At 39.0% G+C, this 17156-nt stretch overlaps 1 protein-coding gene across 1 annotated transcript in view; it reads right to left on the bottom strand.

Moving 5' to 3' along the window:
* The window catches only part of LOC137654530 (SET and MYND domain-containing protein 4-like), an 87130-nt gene extending 78700 nt beyond the window's left edge, over nt 1–8430 (bottom strand). Inside the window, exon 1 of the mRNA XM_068388238.1 lies at nt 7941–8430. Within this exon, the coding sequence (XP_068244339.1) occupies nt 7941–8122 (182 nt within the window). The 5' untranslated portion in view covers nt 8123–8430. The remainder of the gene's footprint in view (nt 1–7940) is intronic.
* Between the last annotated feature and the right edge of the window lie 8726 nt (nt 8431–17156).

The raw sequence follows: 17156 nt of genomic DNA, 5'->3' as shown, positions 1-17156 counted from the left end.
TGTGCAACAAACTTGTTCAGAGTTGAGAGGTCGATGATTGGTTTCCAGCCCCCAGACACCCTTTACACAAGAAAGAGTCGACTAAAAAAGCCTGGGGACCTGTTGAGGACTTCGGCCCGAAGAGCCTGCCCCTTTACTGATCCCATCCCAAGCACTGGATTCTTGGTCAGTGGAGGGAGAGATGAGATGAATGGGACGCAATACCCTGAACGAATCGTGGAGACCTTCCAAGGTTCCTCCCTGAGCTGCAACTACCTGGTTCACCAGCTTTGTAGGCATCCCTCCACTGGTGGACAAGCAGGGGGATTGTCTATCCGAGCGTTTGTGGCTTCCGCCGCCACCGCTCTGGTGTTTTCCACCACGGTTGGACTTGGTGCCTTACCGGTCCTTGACAGGGCTTTTTAGACACATTTATGTTCGCGGCCACGATGTCAGGGCCCTGTGAAGGAAAGAGTTCATGTTGGACTTCCTCCACCTCCCTGCAGGCTGCTCAATGTCCTTAGGCTCGAAGAGAAAGGAACCCTCCAGGGAGGATTTCCTGAGCCTAGCGATCTCGGCATTGGGACCTGCTGGTGGAATCTCTCGGCCAATGCATCCCTTCGCTTCAAGATGGTATTGGTCCCAGGTTCACTACTTGGTGAGCCAGAAACTCTATGATGCAGGTGCCGAAAAGAAGGAAGATCTCCATAAGCTTCCTGGTACTTTCCTAAGAAAAATCTTCGATTCGTACCAGGATTCCTATAGATCCCAACCAAAGATCCAGCCACAAAGACCCTGCATGGCATATTTTGCAACCTTCTCTTGGTTCACGATCTCCGATGCAAAGAATGTGATCTATTGTGGAGAGCCTCTCTAAAGAGACTCCCTTAGTCAGTTCTTCGAGCGAGTGATGGAGAGAGAGAGTTGAGCAAGGCTCGTCCACGATCTCATAATTCCTCCTGTGGTTGTCACCTGAAGGTGGGAGGAGTTTGAACGGTAAGACGAAGAGTTATCAGAAAGCTGTAAGGCGATCTTATGCTGAGCACTCTTCAGCCCCATGACCAGGGCAGGGATGCACTGGACTTTGGAGCCTTCTGGATTCCTAAGACACAGTCCAGGACTGTGTCTTTGCCTTCTTGATGGGCTGACTCTAGGTCTGGTAACCTGTTGTGGATCCTCATACCAGACAGAACCTGCCAAAAGGCATGTTCTGACTCCCTCTGGTCTCTGTCTGAAGCTGGGCTGGCAGCAATATCATCATCATCCACCACCGAGGTCTCACCCCTGGGTAGGTCGCAGTCGTTAACAGGAAAGCCGAGTGTACGAGTCCTTGCCGAGGACTTTGGTGCTGTCTTGGAATTCTTAGATTCTCTTTATGGGGAAACAGGGTTTCCAAGACCGAAGGTTTCGATGCAACAACCTTCTAAGCCGGAAGAAAACTGGGACCCTCTACATGGTCCACGGGAGACACGGAGTTCCCTTTGTGAGGTTTTTCCGTCGGTGACGGAACGGGAGAGTCCGAAACCGACTCTTCCCTCTGAGAGCCTCTCAGGTCAGTGGGTGAGGCACTGGAAGTAGAGGCAATGATTGGGGAAACCTTGATCTTGGAGCCCAGACTGGAGTCAGCTTGACCCTCGCTGATGGAAGTTTGTTTGAGTTCCTCTCTTCCTCTTAAGGGGAGAAGCCATCGTGGTCTGTTGACCTCAGTCGATCAAAACTGAGGACGACACCAGAGAAACCCCGGTGGATTCCACAGGTCACACAGGGAGCAGAGGGACGAAGGCCTGGGTCACAGCCCTCACCAAGGCGCTGAACCACGGCTGCTTGCTCATGAAGGCACTATCCGATAGTTCCCCTGAAGGGATTGAGGTCGAAGGGTCCTTAGGAGGAGTCTTCATCCCTGATGATGAAGACTTCAGCACCGAAGACGATGGTTCCTTAATGGGTTTTGGTTTTGGAAGTTTTGGGATTTTATACCCCTGAAACTTGCCCTCTTCCTCCTTCCCTTGTGAAGAACAGGCCAGACTATTCAGTGTATGTGTAAGGCAAGGGGAAAGTGAACCGTAACCAGAGAGAAGGATCCAATGTAGTACTGTCTGGCCAGTCAAAGAACCCCATAACTCTCTAGTGGTAGTATCTCAACGGGTGGCTGGTGCCCTGGCGAACCTACTACCTGATACTTTCCTTAGAAAACTCTTTGGTATGTACCAGGATTCCAAAAGATTCCAACCAAAGATCCAGCCACGAAGACCCTGCAAGGCGTAACAACCTTACTTTCATTGTGGCTACAACCACCGCTTTCGTTGGCTGTAGCTGACGATCCTCGCTTGGATGAGGATGAATGCTCACCTTTGCGTTCGTATGTTAGACAAGTGACGGCCGCTGATTAGTTGGTGAATGACGGTGAATCTCTGATCGCTGACTTTGAGGCCTGGTAATGAAGCAATGGTTGTCGAGTATAAGAATGTTCAAGCGTTGACACGCGATGCCGAGAAATCGTGGGGTTCATTGGTACCGATGAGTGAGAGGAAGGGCAGTGGGTCGACGAATCACGAACAGGCGATTTACGCAATGCTGGACGGGAAGGATGACGGATGGTCGACGATTCGTGTTGAGGTGATTCACGCACCAACAAGAGTTCGCGTTTCGATGGTCTGGAAAGGCTCCGGCTTGTTAAACGGTGAGTGGCCGATTCCGGAGAGGGTGAAGGCTTACGTGAAGTATGTGATCCCTGTCAGGTAAGAGATCGATGTTCCTGATGCTGACAAGTAGGCGATTTCCGAACAGCTGGAAGAGCAGGTGATTATCGATGTGCAAGTGGTTCACGTGCAGCAGGCGATTTCTGAGAGGAAGATGGAAGAGCAGGCAAATGTCGAACTGCAAGCCATTCTCGTGTAGCCAATGACTTACGAGAGGTTGAAGGAACAGGCATTTGTCGAACTGGAAGCGATTCTTGCATAGCAAGCGATTTACGAGAGGCTGAATGAGGAAGTGTTTCACGGGTCGTAATCTGTACGCGATTGCTAGGCGATTTACAAGCTGATGGGACGGTGAGCAATTCTCACGTTATAGGTCGTGAACCTGAAGAGCAGGTGAATGTCGAGCAGATGCCTGACGTGACGGAGAACGCTGCCGATGACCTGCTGCTGGAAGCTCCGGCGTAGAAATGTGACCCTCGTGAGGCGACACCAGAGAGAAGGCGACAAACAAACCTAAGTTCGTTGAGGAGAGGTTGATGACGGATGTGAAGGTCGGGAACCAAAAGAGGCAGCCTGGGCAGTTTCCTCCGGAGAGGAAGACTGCAGAGGCGATGAAATGAAAAGGCGCCTCTTCGCCGAGGGAACAGAAGCACCCTTAGGGCCAAGGGGAGGAGAGACATGGCTAGATCTTCTGCCACCAACATGACGTTGAACGACGAACGTAAGATCAGTAAGCTGATCATCAGCAGGCCTCTCAAGAGGAGTCTCTACGAGTGCCCCTGAGCTGGATAGGGGAACACTCACAGGAGAGACGTGCCTCGGACTTTGCTCCTCCCCCGAAGAATGTTCATCAGGGGAAGGAGCGCAGACCTCGGCGGAGAAGTAAGATGATACAAAAGACATAGCCTCAGGAACGATTGGCGGGGCAGCAAAAGAGTCCTCCGATACCACCACGTTGACTAAAGACAAGGGATCGACGTCTGATGCTGACGCCCGCTGAAGATCTGCAAGAACAGCAGCGACGCCTCCTTGGAAGGAAAACCGGGCAAATCCAACAAAGGCCACATCAGCAGTAAGGAGGAAGTGCCGGGCCGCCTCACTAGGGGAGGCCGCACCGTCTCTCGAGGACCAAGGTTGACCAGGTGTTAAATAGTCTACGCTACAAGTCGTCGGCCCCCCCGAAGGAAGCCGTTGGAGTAGGAGCTTTGGAGGAAGGTTGGAAGGTGAAGGAAGAAGCCTTGGGTTTCTTCTGCTTCGAAGCTGCCTTCGAAGGAGAAGAGTCCCGCTCAGACTCCTTCGTCTGCCTACGCCCAAACCTTTCCCACTGGGAGGCAGACCAGCAGCGTTGACCTCTGCAGTCGAAGTAAAGGCTGTGGGAATTTGTTTCCACAGCGGACATAAACTTGTTGCAGGTGCGGCCTTCCGATCCGGTACAGGTACGCATGGCTGCAGAAGAAACTCAGCATACACACACACACACACTGAAAAGAAAAGAAAAGAAAAAAAAATGGATTAAAGTCAGTTCAAATGGAGAGGAGGAAGACCGGTCACAAACGTTGTCCCTCCGAGCCAAAACAGTATGGATAGTTAACCCTCACAAAATTCTAAAGGCTTGTCCTTTCAGCTTTGCCGAAACTAATACCCCTATATATAGTGTTGGTTTGTATTTCAGTTACGGAACAAACTGAAATTATCTTAACAGATACAGAAATCCTTTCACTATTTCTGAATACATGGGGCAAACCATATATTCTTGTAAATTTTGGCATCGCATAATTCAAGCAATCTCACTTGAATATTGAGCACTAATCAGTCAATCCTGTCCTGAACCATCATAACCACTCTAAAGAGGCATTTACTTACTGGGGACCCTCCAATCTTAAGGAATACACAATTAGGTAAATCAAAATAAAATAACTACAGTAATATATTCACTACTACCATCAAGAGTACTATCTTTGCTAGCCCTTTTTTCAGAATGTTGGTTTCAATATGAAATACTGAGGAGTCACACATCACAGATAACACAACCATTTCTTTGTACAGAAAATAAGACCATAAACAAATTTACTCCAACTAACTTTCTTCATGACTGAAATGACATTGTGATTACACACCTTTGACAAACAAGTCAAGCCTTCATGTGACCTAGAATTCTAGCCAAGGTTATTACAGCTAACCTGGTACTAAAACTGTTCAAGCTGTACTTAACAATGACTTATATCAAACCTGCCCCGGGCCATCCGAGCTGAGATTAGGCTTTAATGAAATACTGTACTCTTGAATGCAGGACATGTACTCTTCTCACAAAGATATATGTAAAAGAAAACCACATACAACTGTCAATAAATGATGGAGAAACTGCTTAGGAGGTCAATTTAGTCTACCTGAATCCTGTGTTGTTGTTTCCTAAGGTACCGAACTATTATTTAATTCTATCAAGTGTGGTATTTACTTTTCCTGTTACGAAACTATTTATTGTGCCTTTTGCAGCTGAGGACAAATTTTTATGGATGATCAAAAATAGGAAAACAACATAATTAAAATCAAAGTGGAAAGTAAATGACCAAATTTGCTTTCTAATGATGTTTGACGTTGTAGGAAATGCTACAGCGAGGAATGGGACGCTATCACAACTGATACCATCCAATCTCATGAAGTAAGGTATCCTTACTAGGCCAAGGTTTTCCAACTAAGACTACTAGATGGTACTACTAATGTAATTATAAAATAGAGAAGTACAGTACCTGTACTGCATTTGTAAAATTGAGATATTATAGAGCAAATTTATTATTGTTATATGAAAATGAGACAAAAAAATTACTATTGTAGGTGTGAAATGGACCCATTTATACTTATGATTATACATAAATATGCCAAAATACAATACAATTGCAACATTGAGAGCTTACTCGTTCATTCTGAATACCTTTCATAAAACAAAGAAAGGGATATCAACAAATTTGGGCATAATTACCATTACTGTAGTGTATTGATAATAAATGGGCTTAATAGTAATCAGAGAGAGGGACCTGCATATCACCTCAACTTTCCTTGCCCTAACTTTAGGGGTTGATAGTAATACATATACCAGCAAGGATATATTCTAACCTAACCTAGGCCTGCACACCCAGTGGCCACAATCATGTTCAAAAGTATCCAATATGAATATCAGGTTTAATATCTGGAGGTATCAGCGTACACTGAAGACTTCTATTTCATACTTTACTTCATTTTGATATTTTTTTGTGCTATTTCCCAATCTCCTGAAATTTGTGAAAAGAATGGGCCATTGTATCTTGGACACATCCATTTCACTCTCTCCTCCCCCATTATTTTCATCCTTTTGTTTCCTAATTTTGTACTTTAACTACAGTACTGTATAGAAAGTCTAGTTAATACTGTGTATTAAAAATTATTTTAATGTCCACATTTGTAATACTGTATATAGGGCTAAAAATTATAATGATTTTACTGACAGTTATATCAAAGTTATCTCTAATAAATAGACAACTGCCATGGGGTCCTAAGTATTAGAAGAAACAAAATAAATGACAAAAAGAATCTTCTTGGACCAAAACTTTTGTCATGTACTTTTCTTTTGAATGGTTTGACACGTCTTATTTTATTGATTAAAGGTTAAAGGTGTCTGGTTTCAGTTCCAGTTTCATCAGAATAGATGCTCACCAGAATGTCAGCCGGGCAAGCCCAACCCCCCCCCCTGTGGTGCCCTACCACAGCAGTAGCTTCCCCAGTAAACAGCTTAAACTCACGGCCCTGGGCGGGGATCGATCTCTTGCCACGCAAATGCGAGGCAAACACGTTACCACTGTACTAGCCAGGAGGCTAGTACACGTGATTGTCCTATTTTATATGTTGTTACTAATCTTAATATATTTTACAATTGTCAAAAAAATCTATATTTTCTTAATAATTCTCATACACATAGTTTACTCATTATTTCAATGTTTCTTTTCTGTACTTGGTTGCTTTCTCTACTGGAATCCTTGGGCTTGTAGCATTCTCCTTTATCAAATAGGGTCGTAGCTTGGCTAGTAATAGCAATGTGCCTCTTTGAATAAGTATCCCTCATCCCTATGCCTATGGATCTTATGACTAAATTCTGAACATATGCCAGATAGCTTAAAGCAACCCCAAAAACCTAAAATGGACAGCTATAGACAGCTTATAATAAAACTTCACCCATGCACCAACATAGACTCGTAACTTCACGTTCCTCCTTAACCTAACTTAGGATGCTTATCTTTACTTTAATTAGGATACTGTGTTCTTACTCATAATATTGTACATCGGACTACCTCTGAGCAACAAATATATAATCTATACGCAACTTAGGTTGTTCAGCCCATAAGTCTACGATAGACAAAATCCTTCATGCTTTTACTATCAAGTTACTACATACTTACTTCACACCTTTAAATTTTTACATCAGCTCACCAAGCCTGATACTGTATCTTATTCTACCTAAGAGCTCTATTCGTATGAATTAAATTAGTAGTGACTGAAGTGCAAAAACAAATTTGGGGGTGTATGTCACCTGTTTTTATTATTATGGCTAACATAGAATACGGCAGTGTAAGGGAGCTCGCAGAGAGGCATTAGCCCCCCATTAGGTATGTAGGTAAGGACACGGCTTGCAGGTTAGGTTAGGGGAGAAAATTTAGGTTAGTTGATGTCCATTTTTAATCTACTCACGAGGAACTGGCCGCTGATATACAAAGGCTCCCAAGTTTGTCTCTTTGACAATAAATTCAGTCAATATCATAATTAAACCCAGTGTCAAATCACGTTAATGGTCGAGCTTCCTTAATTTGTATTTATATATCAATGTACACTCAAATTTCAGTCCTGACCTCATATACAAAGTCTTGGTTAGGGTAGCCTAAGGTACCACAACCTACCACTAGCAAGCCTAACATATAATAGCCAACCACTAACAAGAATACAAGAAAGTTTACCATTGAGCCTGGCCAAGACTATTGCAAGGCACTGTGAAGTATTCTTGAGGCTACACCTAATACCCTCTTAATACACGGCAAGATTGGAGGAAAAAATCATTACTGCATATCTAACGTTGGTCCAACCGTTAAAAAACCCTTAAATATCACAACTTAAAATCTGACAATAACAGGCCATTGAAGTTACGACCTTACGCCAGGTTCCCAACAATCTACACAAGCGTAGATAGATTCGCCTTCCTCCCCGGCCATTTATTAAACGAAAATCACCGTTATTACTCACTTAAAACTAATCCTGAGACCCTTGTCGTAGACGACGTTAATATTCCAGCAGAACTTGACCTTGTCCGTCAAATTCCTCTTCCTGGCGAAGCGATGAAGCGACCCTGTCTTGACAGCTACGTGGGTCAACTTATCAAAGAGAGGCTGAGCACTGTACGGGTCTGACACCTGCATCTGGCTCATTTGTATGGTCACTAAACCACAACATTAATCACTATAAGGAGAAGGTCACCGCGATCTGCATGGAGGACGCAATTGACTCGAATTGATGGCGGAATTGACGACGGACAGGCAGCCGAGGCAGCACGAACAACAGCGACAGTCACAGCAGCAGCGGAGGAGGAGGACGAGACGAGGACTTGTTGGTGCGCCCTGTAGTCGCTGCCGTAAAGGAGAAGAAGAATTCATAGAAAATTACGAAATAAAGGAGATTTTCATCGAGGTCGCAAACATCAATAACTGCAGCAGCTCACTGTGACGCTTTTGAGTAACGCCGGAACACTTTCGGGGAACAGCATCCGGAAAGATGTAAGTTCTTTTTTTTATATACGAAGCGTAGAGGAAGAGGGTGTGTTTGCCCTTTTGCAATACCGGAAACAATGGCGTACGCCCAATGCGTGATTTGACCTCAGGTCAGATTGAAGGAAGGAAATCAATTGTCCAAGATTTATGAAGAATTTAGAAAACTGATGATAATTCAATAATAAATAACTCCAAGAATCTCTATTATTTTGCAATTGTCCATTATTACGCATTACATATACGTAGCCATTTATTTTCAGCTAATTTTATCATTATTACGACTCGTAAGCATTTGTAGTCTACATATTCAATTTATTCATGTTTTGGTTTATATTTGCAGTTTATTTTCCTTCTTCGAGTGAAGTACTCACTACAGTTCATTTTCAATGTATCTAATAATTTCTTTAAAACTAATCTTCGAAGGTTAAGATAATAGGCATATAATTCATGCTTTATTCATAATCGTTATGCTTTACATTGATTTTTTGGGGTGATATTTATTTCCCTCTGAAATGGAAACCTCGGAAATCACTAAGATTTCATAAAAAATTTGGCAAATAATAATAATAATAATAATAATAATAATAATAATAATAATAATAATAATAATAATAATGTGATGATGATGATGCAAATAATAATAATAATAATAATAATAATAATAATAATAATAATAATAATAGATTTGACAATTCAAAAGAAAACGTAAACACCCTAACTGAGAGATTCGAGACGCACACAAAAATTGCATTAGTCGAAACGGACTTCGCAATAAAGGAGACATGTCACTGGACTTGTTCTCTCTTTCTTGAAACTTGGCTGACCCAGAGAATCGAAAAAAGGACTATTTCGACATCGTGGTTGTGCAAATAAACGTAACTGATACGTGCGCAGAGCAAAATAAATGCAATCTGCACTTGATAGGACTTTGATTGTTTTGTTTAAATTTTGTTAGAATGTAATAAGATGATAACATATTTCACACACACACGTATACATACATACACACACACACACACACACACACACACACACACACATATATATATATATATATATATATATATATATATATATATATATATATATATATATATATATATATATATATATATATGATTGAAGAAATATTACCCAAATAGCTTAGCTGGTAGTTATAAACACATATGGCTATGTATGTACACACACACACACATATATATATATAGGCTTATGCGTGTGTGTGTTTATAATCCCTAGCTATTTAGGCAATATTTCTTCAATCGTAAACGCTAGACCGTCTCCCATGCTGTAACCACCTGTTGCTTCCTTATACTTATTCAGGCAATCGGCAGCTTGGTGCACACCCCTAGGGAACTGAGTAATAAGTCTCAACATCACAAATTTATATACCATTATTTTATTTCTGTATGAATAGCGTAATCTGCCACTTCCAACAGTTGTCTAGGTTTCCTAAACGAATTTCACTAAGGAAGGTACGTTGGTATTTAATGTTTGTGCAGCCATTTAAAATTCTTAGAAGATTTTCTGACCCTGGGTTTGGTCTTTATTGCCAGTAATTACTTATAATTCTTTACTACTACTACTACTACTACTACTACTACTACTACTACTACTACTAGTAGTAGTAGTAAAATACAGTAATAAGAAAAATTTGAGACCAATTGAAAAGGTCTTTTATAAGATTAATGCCACTGATCAGGTGACCGTTAATAATAATAATAATAATAATAATAATAATAATAATAATAATAATAATAATAATAGGAAAGATACTGAATTTATAAGTTTTTAATAATCGAATTTTGCTATTCTTATTTTTCTGAAATGATCCCACGAGGTATTATCTATAGTGTGGATTTTGTTGGTAAGTATAAACTCATCATTATGAAAGTTTTAATTCTACCTTTTCACAGTTTGAAATGCACGAAACGAACTACTGTGAGAAAATTATCCGTGGTTCGATCATAATTTCAATCTGAACTTTGTAGGGTTTTCACTATTTACGGCTGAAGAATTTATTAATCTATTATCTAATTAAGTTATTTATTTGTATCAATTTGTTTATTTATTTTGCCAAGAGATGATTTATCATTTACTAAATCATTAACTAACAGATTTTATCTAATCGACATTCAAAATAACATTTCGATATTCATAACATGAGAAATAAAAATGATAAAAAAGTCTATCTACATATTTGCTTATAGCAAGAAAAAACACACCGCCCAGTTTCTCGCTCTTGAAGGATCTGCTTAAAGGAGAATGTAACATTTGGGGGAACCAGGAATCAACAGGTGTCTGTTTTGGTCTACTGCCAAAAGCATGGGGCCGAACTTGCACTTCTACTTGCCTTAAGGTAATATCATTATTAGGTGAATTGAGTGTTTAATGGTGATATAAATGCTCTATAATGGTGAAAAGAATGCTTTATAAAATCGAATGTTTCGTTTGGCTTCGGTAATATTTGCGTAACTGAAATAGCTGTCGTTGTCTAAATTGAGCAGTTTTTGTCAATATTATGATTTCCAATTTTTAGGTTTTAAATATTACCAGTAAATAAATTTTAAAATCAGGTTCAGTGAACATTAAGTTTAAAATCATTTGCTTTATCCAATATGTTAATTTGTCTTTTCCAAACAATTTAACTTTCACATAACAAAAGTACTGTTAGACCAGCCATGCTGTATGGGGCAGAGACTTAGCCAATAAAGAAAGAGCAAGGAAGAAAAATGGAAGAATCCGTGATGAGAATCATGAAGGGGATGTGTGGTGTCACGAAAAGATAAGATCCGGAATGAATTAATCATGGGACAGTCAAAGCATTAGAAACTTCAAAGAAAGCTCGAGAAAGAAGGATGAAATGGTTTGGTCATGTCATGAGGAGAGAAGCTGGAAACGTATGTAAAAGGGTTATGAACATGGAGATAGAGGGCAAAAGAAGTATGGGAAGGCCATAGTTCAGGTGGGAAGATAAATTATGGAATGACATGAAAGAAAGGGGTCTATGAGAACAAGATGTACAGGACAGAGGAAGATGGAGAAGGCAAAGATGAATATTTTACGTTATTTTTCAAGAAAGAAAAAATAGCTGCTTTGATTGTCAAGATGTAATTCATAAACATATATGCAGAAAATACGTAGGGTGTAACTTGAGAGAGAGAGAGAGAGAGAGAGAGAGAGAGAGAGAGAGAGAGAGAGAGAGAGAGAGAGAGAGAGAGAGCGTATGTCGAATACTATATCTCAACTGATATTATCATAAAAAGAACACAGAAACCGACATAAATCAAGTAGAGAAAATAGCCAGGTCTCCCATATCAAGTTTTCTCTTCCCCGAGAAAGATTATTGAAAAGAAAACGGAGAAGCTCGAAATAACTCCGATCAATTATTGTGCAACAGGAAGTCTCACCCAGTACGCAACTGGACCTCCATTGCAAAAGGAGGCAAAATGTAATGTTTTCAACCTTATATTCACACACACACACACACACACACACACACACATATATATATGTATATATATATATATATATATATATATATATATATATATATATATATATATATATATATATATATATATATCTCATCTCCTACTTCGCGTGAAGTAGGAGATGATGATTGGAGAAGTATTGAATTAAAAGCTGAAGACAGAGACGACTGGCGGAATCTAACCAAGGCCCTTTGCGTCAATAGGTGTAGGAGGAGATGACATATATATATATATATATATATATATATATATATATATATATATATATATATATATATATATATATATATATATATGTATATAACAACAACGAATGTAGGCTAGCTATTTCTAGTCCACTGCAGGACAACAGCCCCAGACATGTCTTGGGCTTGTCCAGGGTTTGGTCATTCTCATCACAAAACTGGCCACTGCGAATGGTGGGAGACTTTGGTCTAATCGCTCACAGCACACCAATCTAGTATGGGTGGCCCTGACTGATATAGCTTTGCTGATCATGGTGAAACACAAACCTTTTCACCAGAAAGGTATATATATATATATATATATATATATATATATATATATATATATATATATATATATGTATATGTATATATAAATATATATATATATATATATATATATATATATATATATATGTATATATATATATATATATATATATATATATGCAAAAGAATCACATGGAAAATAAAAATAGGACTTAATCTTATATTTTCTATTTTCATTTTCACCGGTTCTTTTGCATGTGAGCATCACGTTTCTCTGTGATTTTTTACACACACACACACACACACACACACACACACATATATATATATATATATATATATATATATAGGCTACATATATATATTATTATTATTATTATTATTATTATTACTATCCAAGCTACAACCCTAGTTGGAAAAGCAAGATGCTATAAGCCCAGGGGCTCCAACAGGGAAAAATAGCCCAGTGAGGAAAGGAAATAAGGAAATAAATAAATGAAGAGAACAAATTAACAATAAATCATTCTAAAATAAGAAACAACGTCAAAACAGACATGTCATATAATAAACTATCAACAACATCAAAAACAAATATGTCATAAATAAACTATAAAAAAACTATGTCCGCCTGGTCAACAAAAAAGCATTTGCTCCAACTTTGAACTTTTGAAGTTCTACTGATTCAACCACCCGATTAGGAAGATCATTCCACAACTTGGTCACAGATGGAATAAAACTTCTAGAGTACTGCGTAGTATTGAGCCTCGTGATGGAGAAGGCCTGGCTATTAGAATTAACTGCCTGCCTAGTATTACGAACAGGATAGAATTGTCCAGGGAGATCTGAATGTAAAGGATGGTCAGAGTTGTGAAAAATCTTATGCAACATACATAATGAACTAATTGAACGACGGTGCCAGAGATTAATATCTAGATCAGGAATAAGAAATTTAATAGACCGTAAGTTTCTGTCCAACAAATTAAGATGAGAATCAGCAGCTGAAGACCAGACAGGAGACCAATACTCAAAACAAGGTAGAATGAAAGAATTAAAACACTTCTTCAGAATAGATTGATCACCGAAAATCTTGAAAGACTTTCTCAATAAGCCTATTTTTTGTGAAATTGAAGAAGACACAGACCTTATATGTTTCTCAAAAGTAAATTTACTGTCGAGAATCACACCTAAAATTTTGAAAGAGTCATACATATTTAAAGAAACATTATCAATACTGAGATCCGGATGTTGAGGAACCACCGTCCTTGACCTACTTACAATCATACTTTGAGTTTTGTTAGGATTCAACTTCATACCCCATAATTTGCACCATGCACTAATTCTAGCTAAATCTCTATTAAGGGATTCACCAACCCTAGATCTACATTCAGGGGATGGAATTGATGCAAAGAGAGTAGCATCATCTGCATATGCAACAAGCTTGTTTTCTAGGCCAAACCACATGTCATGTGTATATAGTATGAAAAGTAATGGGCCAAGAACACTACCCTGTGGAACACCGGATATCACATTCCTATAATCACTATGGTGCCCATCAACAACAACTCTTTGAGATCTATTACTTAAAAAATCAGTAATAATGCTAAGAAACGACCCACCCACTCCCAACTGTTTCAGTTTGAAAACAAGGGCCTCGTGATTAACACGGTCAAAGGCAGCACTAAAATCAAGGCCAATCATACGAACTTCCCGACCACAATCAAGGGATTTCTGTACAGCATTGGAGATTGTAAGAAGGGCATCACATGCTCCAAGGCCTTTACGAAAACCAAATTGCAAACTAGGGAGTAGATGATTACCTTCAGCATATATACAGTAATAATCTGTTTTGCCACCGTTAAAAGGACGGCAAATCCAAGATAACAGTATAAATGCTAATGAGAATGAATTTAAACTATTTTATCATATTCTTATTTGCTATGTTGTTCTCTGTTTATAGTAGACACCAGTAAAGCCAGACATACTTTGTGGATAGCAGCCTTTACTAAATGGCCTCCATAGTTTCAGTACTAAGCTATGTGGACCAAATTCCATAATTTAATCCATAAATCAAATCTTCTAAAAGAAATTTAGCATCCTGTTTGCGTGAAACTCAAGATCACCAACATTGCTAACTACTTTACATGCATTGCTACAGCAATAAAAACATGTTTAAAATATAAATACGCTATCAGTGTTTTCAATTACTATACAATGGTTATTATTATTATTATTATTATTATTATTATTATTATTATTATTATTATTATTATTATTATTATTATTATTATTATTACCACAAGCTTTTTACTTTCGCGATGGCATTACACTTCAGTTTTTCAACAGAGAGCCTACTTAAGGGGTGAGTTTGTTAGCCAACACTCCTTTCCCTATCGATGTTAAAAGGGCCGATGTGCCAGCGACGTCTAGCGTTTCTTGGAGGGTATCCAACCTAGGAGAGGCCAATCACAAAATTGCCAACATTAACCACCAGAGGGTTGCACAAAGAAGTCAACGTAAATTGATACATTAATTCACAGAAGTTACGAAATAATTCAGAAAAATTTAGAAAGAGATAATCTTTCCCGATAAGCATTACAAGAAATCCTTCCCGAGAAGCATTACAGCAGAAGTTTCAGTGTAGTACTACAGTTTCTTGTAAACTTATGCAAATTAACATTTATGACCATAAAGGGTGGAATAAGCCTTAAAGTTTCTCATTTCCATAGAAAAAAAGAGTTTGAAAACTCTATGGTATGGAGTCCTGGCTCCTCAATATATCGCATATGTTGACATTTTGCAAAACGATTAGTGAACACTACTTCAACAGGAGATGCAAATACCGAAGAGTCAATGGGAGTTCCATATTGGAGAAGAAGCTAATCAATAAGGTCTAGGTAATGTGTAAGCCTGTTTCTTATGAGAAATCTAGATCAGAAATAAAACTAAAACTTTGATTTATTTCATATACTGTAGTAGCAGGTAAATATTTTGGTGTGATTTTGCCATTTAGACAGAAGACCAATATAATAGGAATGGCTCTTCTGCTGTAAATTATATTTGTTTTTACTTTCCCAGATATTTAAGTTTCCAACCAATACTACACTAACTGCAGAAACAAATACAACAACCTTGAGGAATTTTCTTCACTCTTTTTTTCTTCTTTAGATTTTGTTTTCTGTCTATTGTTGAGGCATAATGTAGTATAGTTACCTCTAATATTTACTTATTTTCATTTTCTTAATTGGAGTACCCTCTTCGTTTTCTGTTTACTAAGACATGGGTTAACAACGGTAAACTGATCGCCTCACAAAACCTATCTCGTTGGTCTTCGTGACACCATAGCAACAAAGATCTGAAGTAGACGATATGCGCTACGTATATGCTAGTTCTTCCTTCAGCAAATGCATTCTGAAATAAAATGATTACACTGGTTTTAATTGTAATTTAAGTATTGCTACCTTATAAGCACTTAATTTTTTATCACTCTAGTTTGTTAGTCTAGGAAATATATTTTTGTCCACTGCACACGGTCCTTTGCTAAGCACCTTTTCAATTGCTTATTTTCTTTGTATACCAAAAAGATTTTTCATATTTCCATAGAGCTGCAAGATTACTCTTCATATTATAAATAGGAAGCTTGTATAAAACTAACTTTCTACAAGCTCATTAAGCCCCGTGTTGTAAACTCGATATGGCACTTCAAGAGGCATCAAGTACGCATGTACACCTTCTACTGTCCTGAGGTAATCGCAGAAAAATTAATTGGGAGATGATCAAATTTAAAATCACCTGTCGTATTAAAAGCCTGGCTCACCAAAAGCCAATTTTTTTCCCTGAACCACTAACTAGACGACAGAAGAGTCCCGGCGTCGTGGTGGCAGCCGCAGAGGAGAGGTCAGAGAAGTATTCCAAGACCAGTGACTCCGATCGACCGCAAACCAGGGAATTTCAATGTGGGTCAGAGAGTGTTAACTTGAAGACAACGGCCTTGCAGAACATTTATACAATTTGCAGTTTTACGCGTGGCCACACAATGCCCACTTAGATTAGTCTTTATATAAATTCTCTTTATATCATTCAGGCTTTACAATTCGGGCTATGAGCATGGAACTTAATCTACTTGAATTGAGATTTTTTCTCATCCTCTTACACGTCACATATAATGCCTCAAGTCCCGGACCACGAGTATGACCTCGTGCTTTATTTAGAGCATGGTATAAGACTTTAGCAATAGACTTCTGGTCCTTAGATTAAGAACGCAATTGAGTAACCTTTACTTTATATATTTTGATGAGTATTTTCCATTTATTATTTAATAATTTGGTGTGTTGTGCTTTGAATCAATTGTTTAACTTGTTTGCTTTGATATTGTTAAGATGTTAAGTTCATTAGTAGCTTGTAGGTAGAAGGTTGGCCAGGGCACCAGCCACCCACTGAGATACTACCGCTAGAGAGTTATGTGATCCTTTGACTGCTCAGATAGTAATATATTGGATAATTCTCTCTGGTTACGGTTCACTTTCCTTTTGCCTACACACACACACCGAATAGTCTGGCATATTCTTTACAGATTCTCCTCTATCCTCATACACCTGACAACACTGAGATTACCAAATAATTTTTCTTCAACCAAAAGGTTAACTACTGCACTGTAATTGTTCAGTGGCTACTTTCCTCTTGGTTAGGGTAGAAGAGACTCTTTAGCTA

Source organism: Palaemon carinicauda, chromosome 15 (genome assembly GCF_036898095.1).
Source record: "Palaemon carinicauda isolate YSFRI2023 chromosome 15, ASM3689809v2, whole genome shotgun sequence".
NCBI classification, from domain to species: Eukaryota; Metazoa; Arthropoda; class Malacostraca; order Decapoda; family Palaemonidae; genus Palaemon; species Palaemon carinicauda.
Note: the sequence above shows the minus strand (reverse complement) of the source record. Positions and strands in the feature narration are given on the sequence as shown.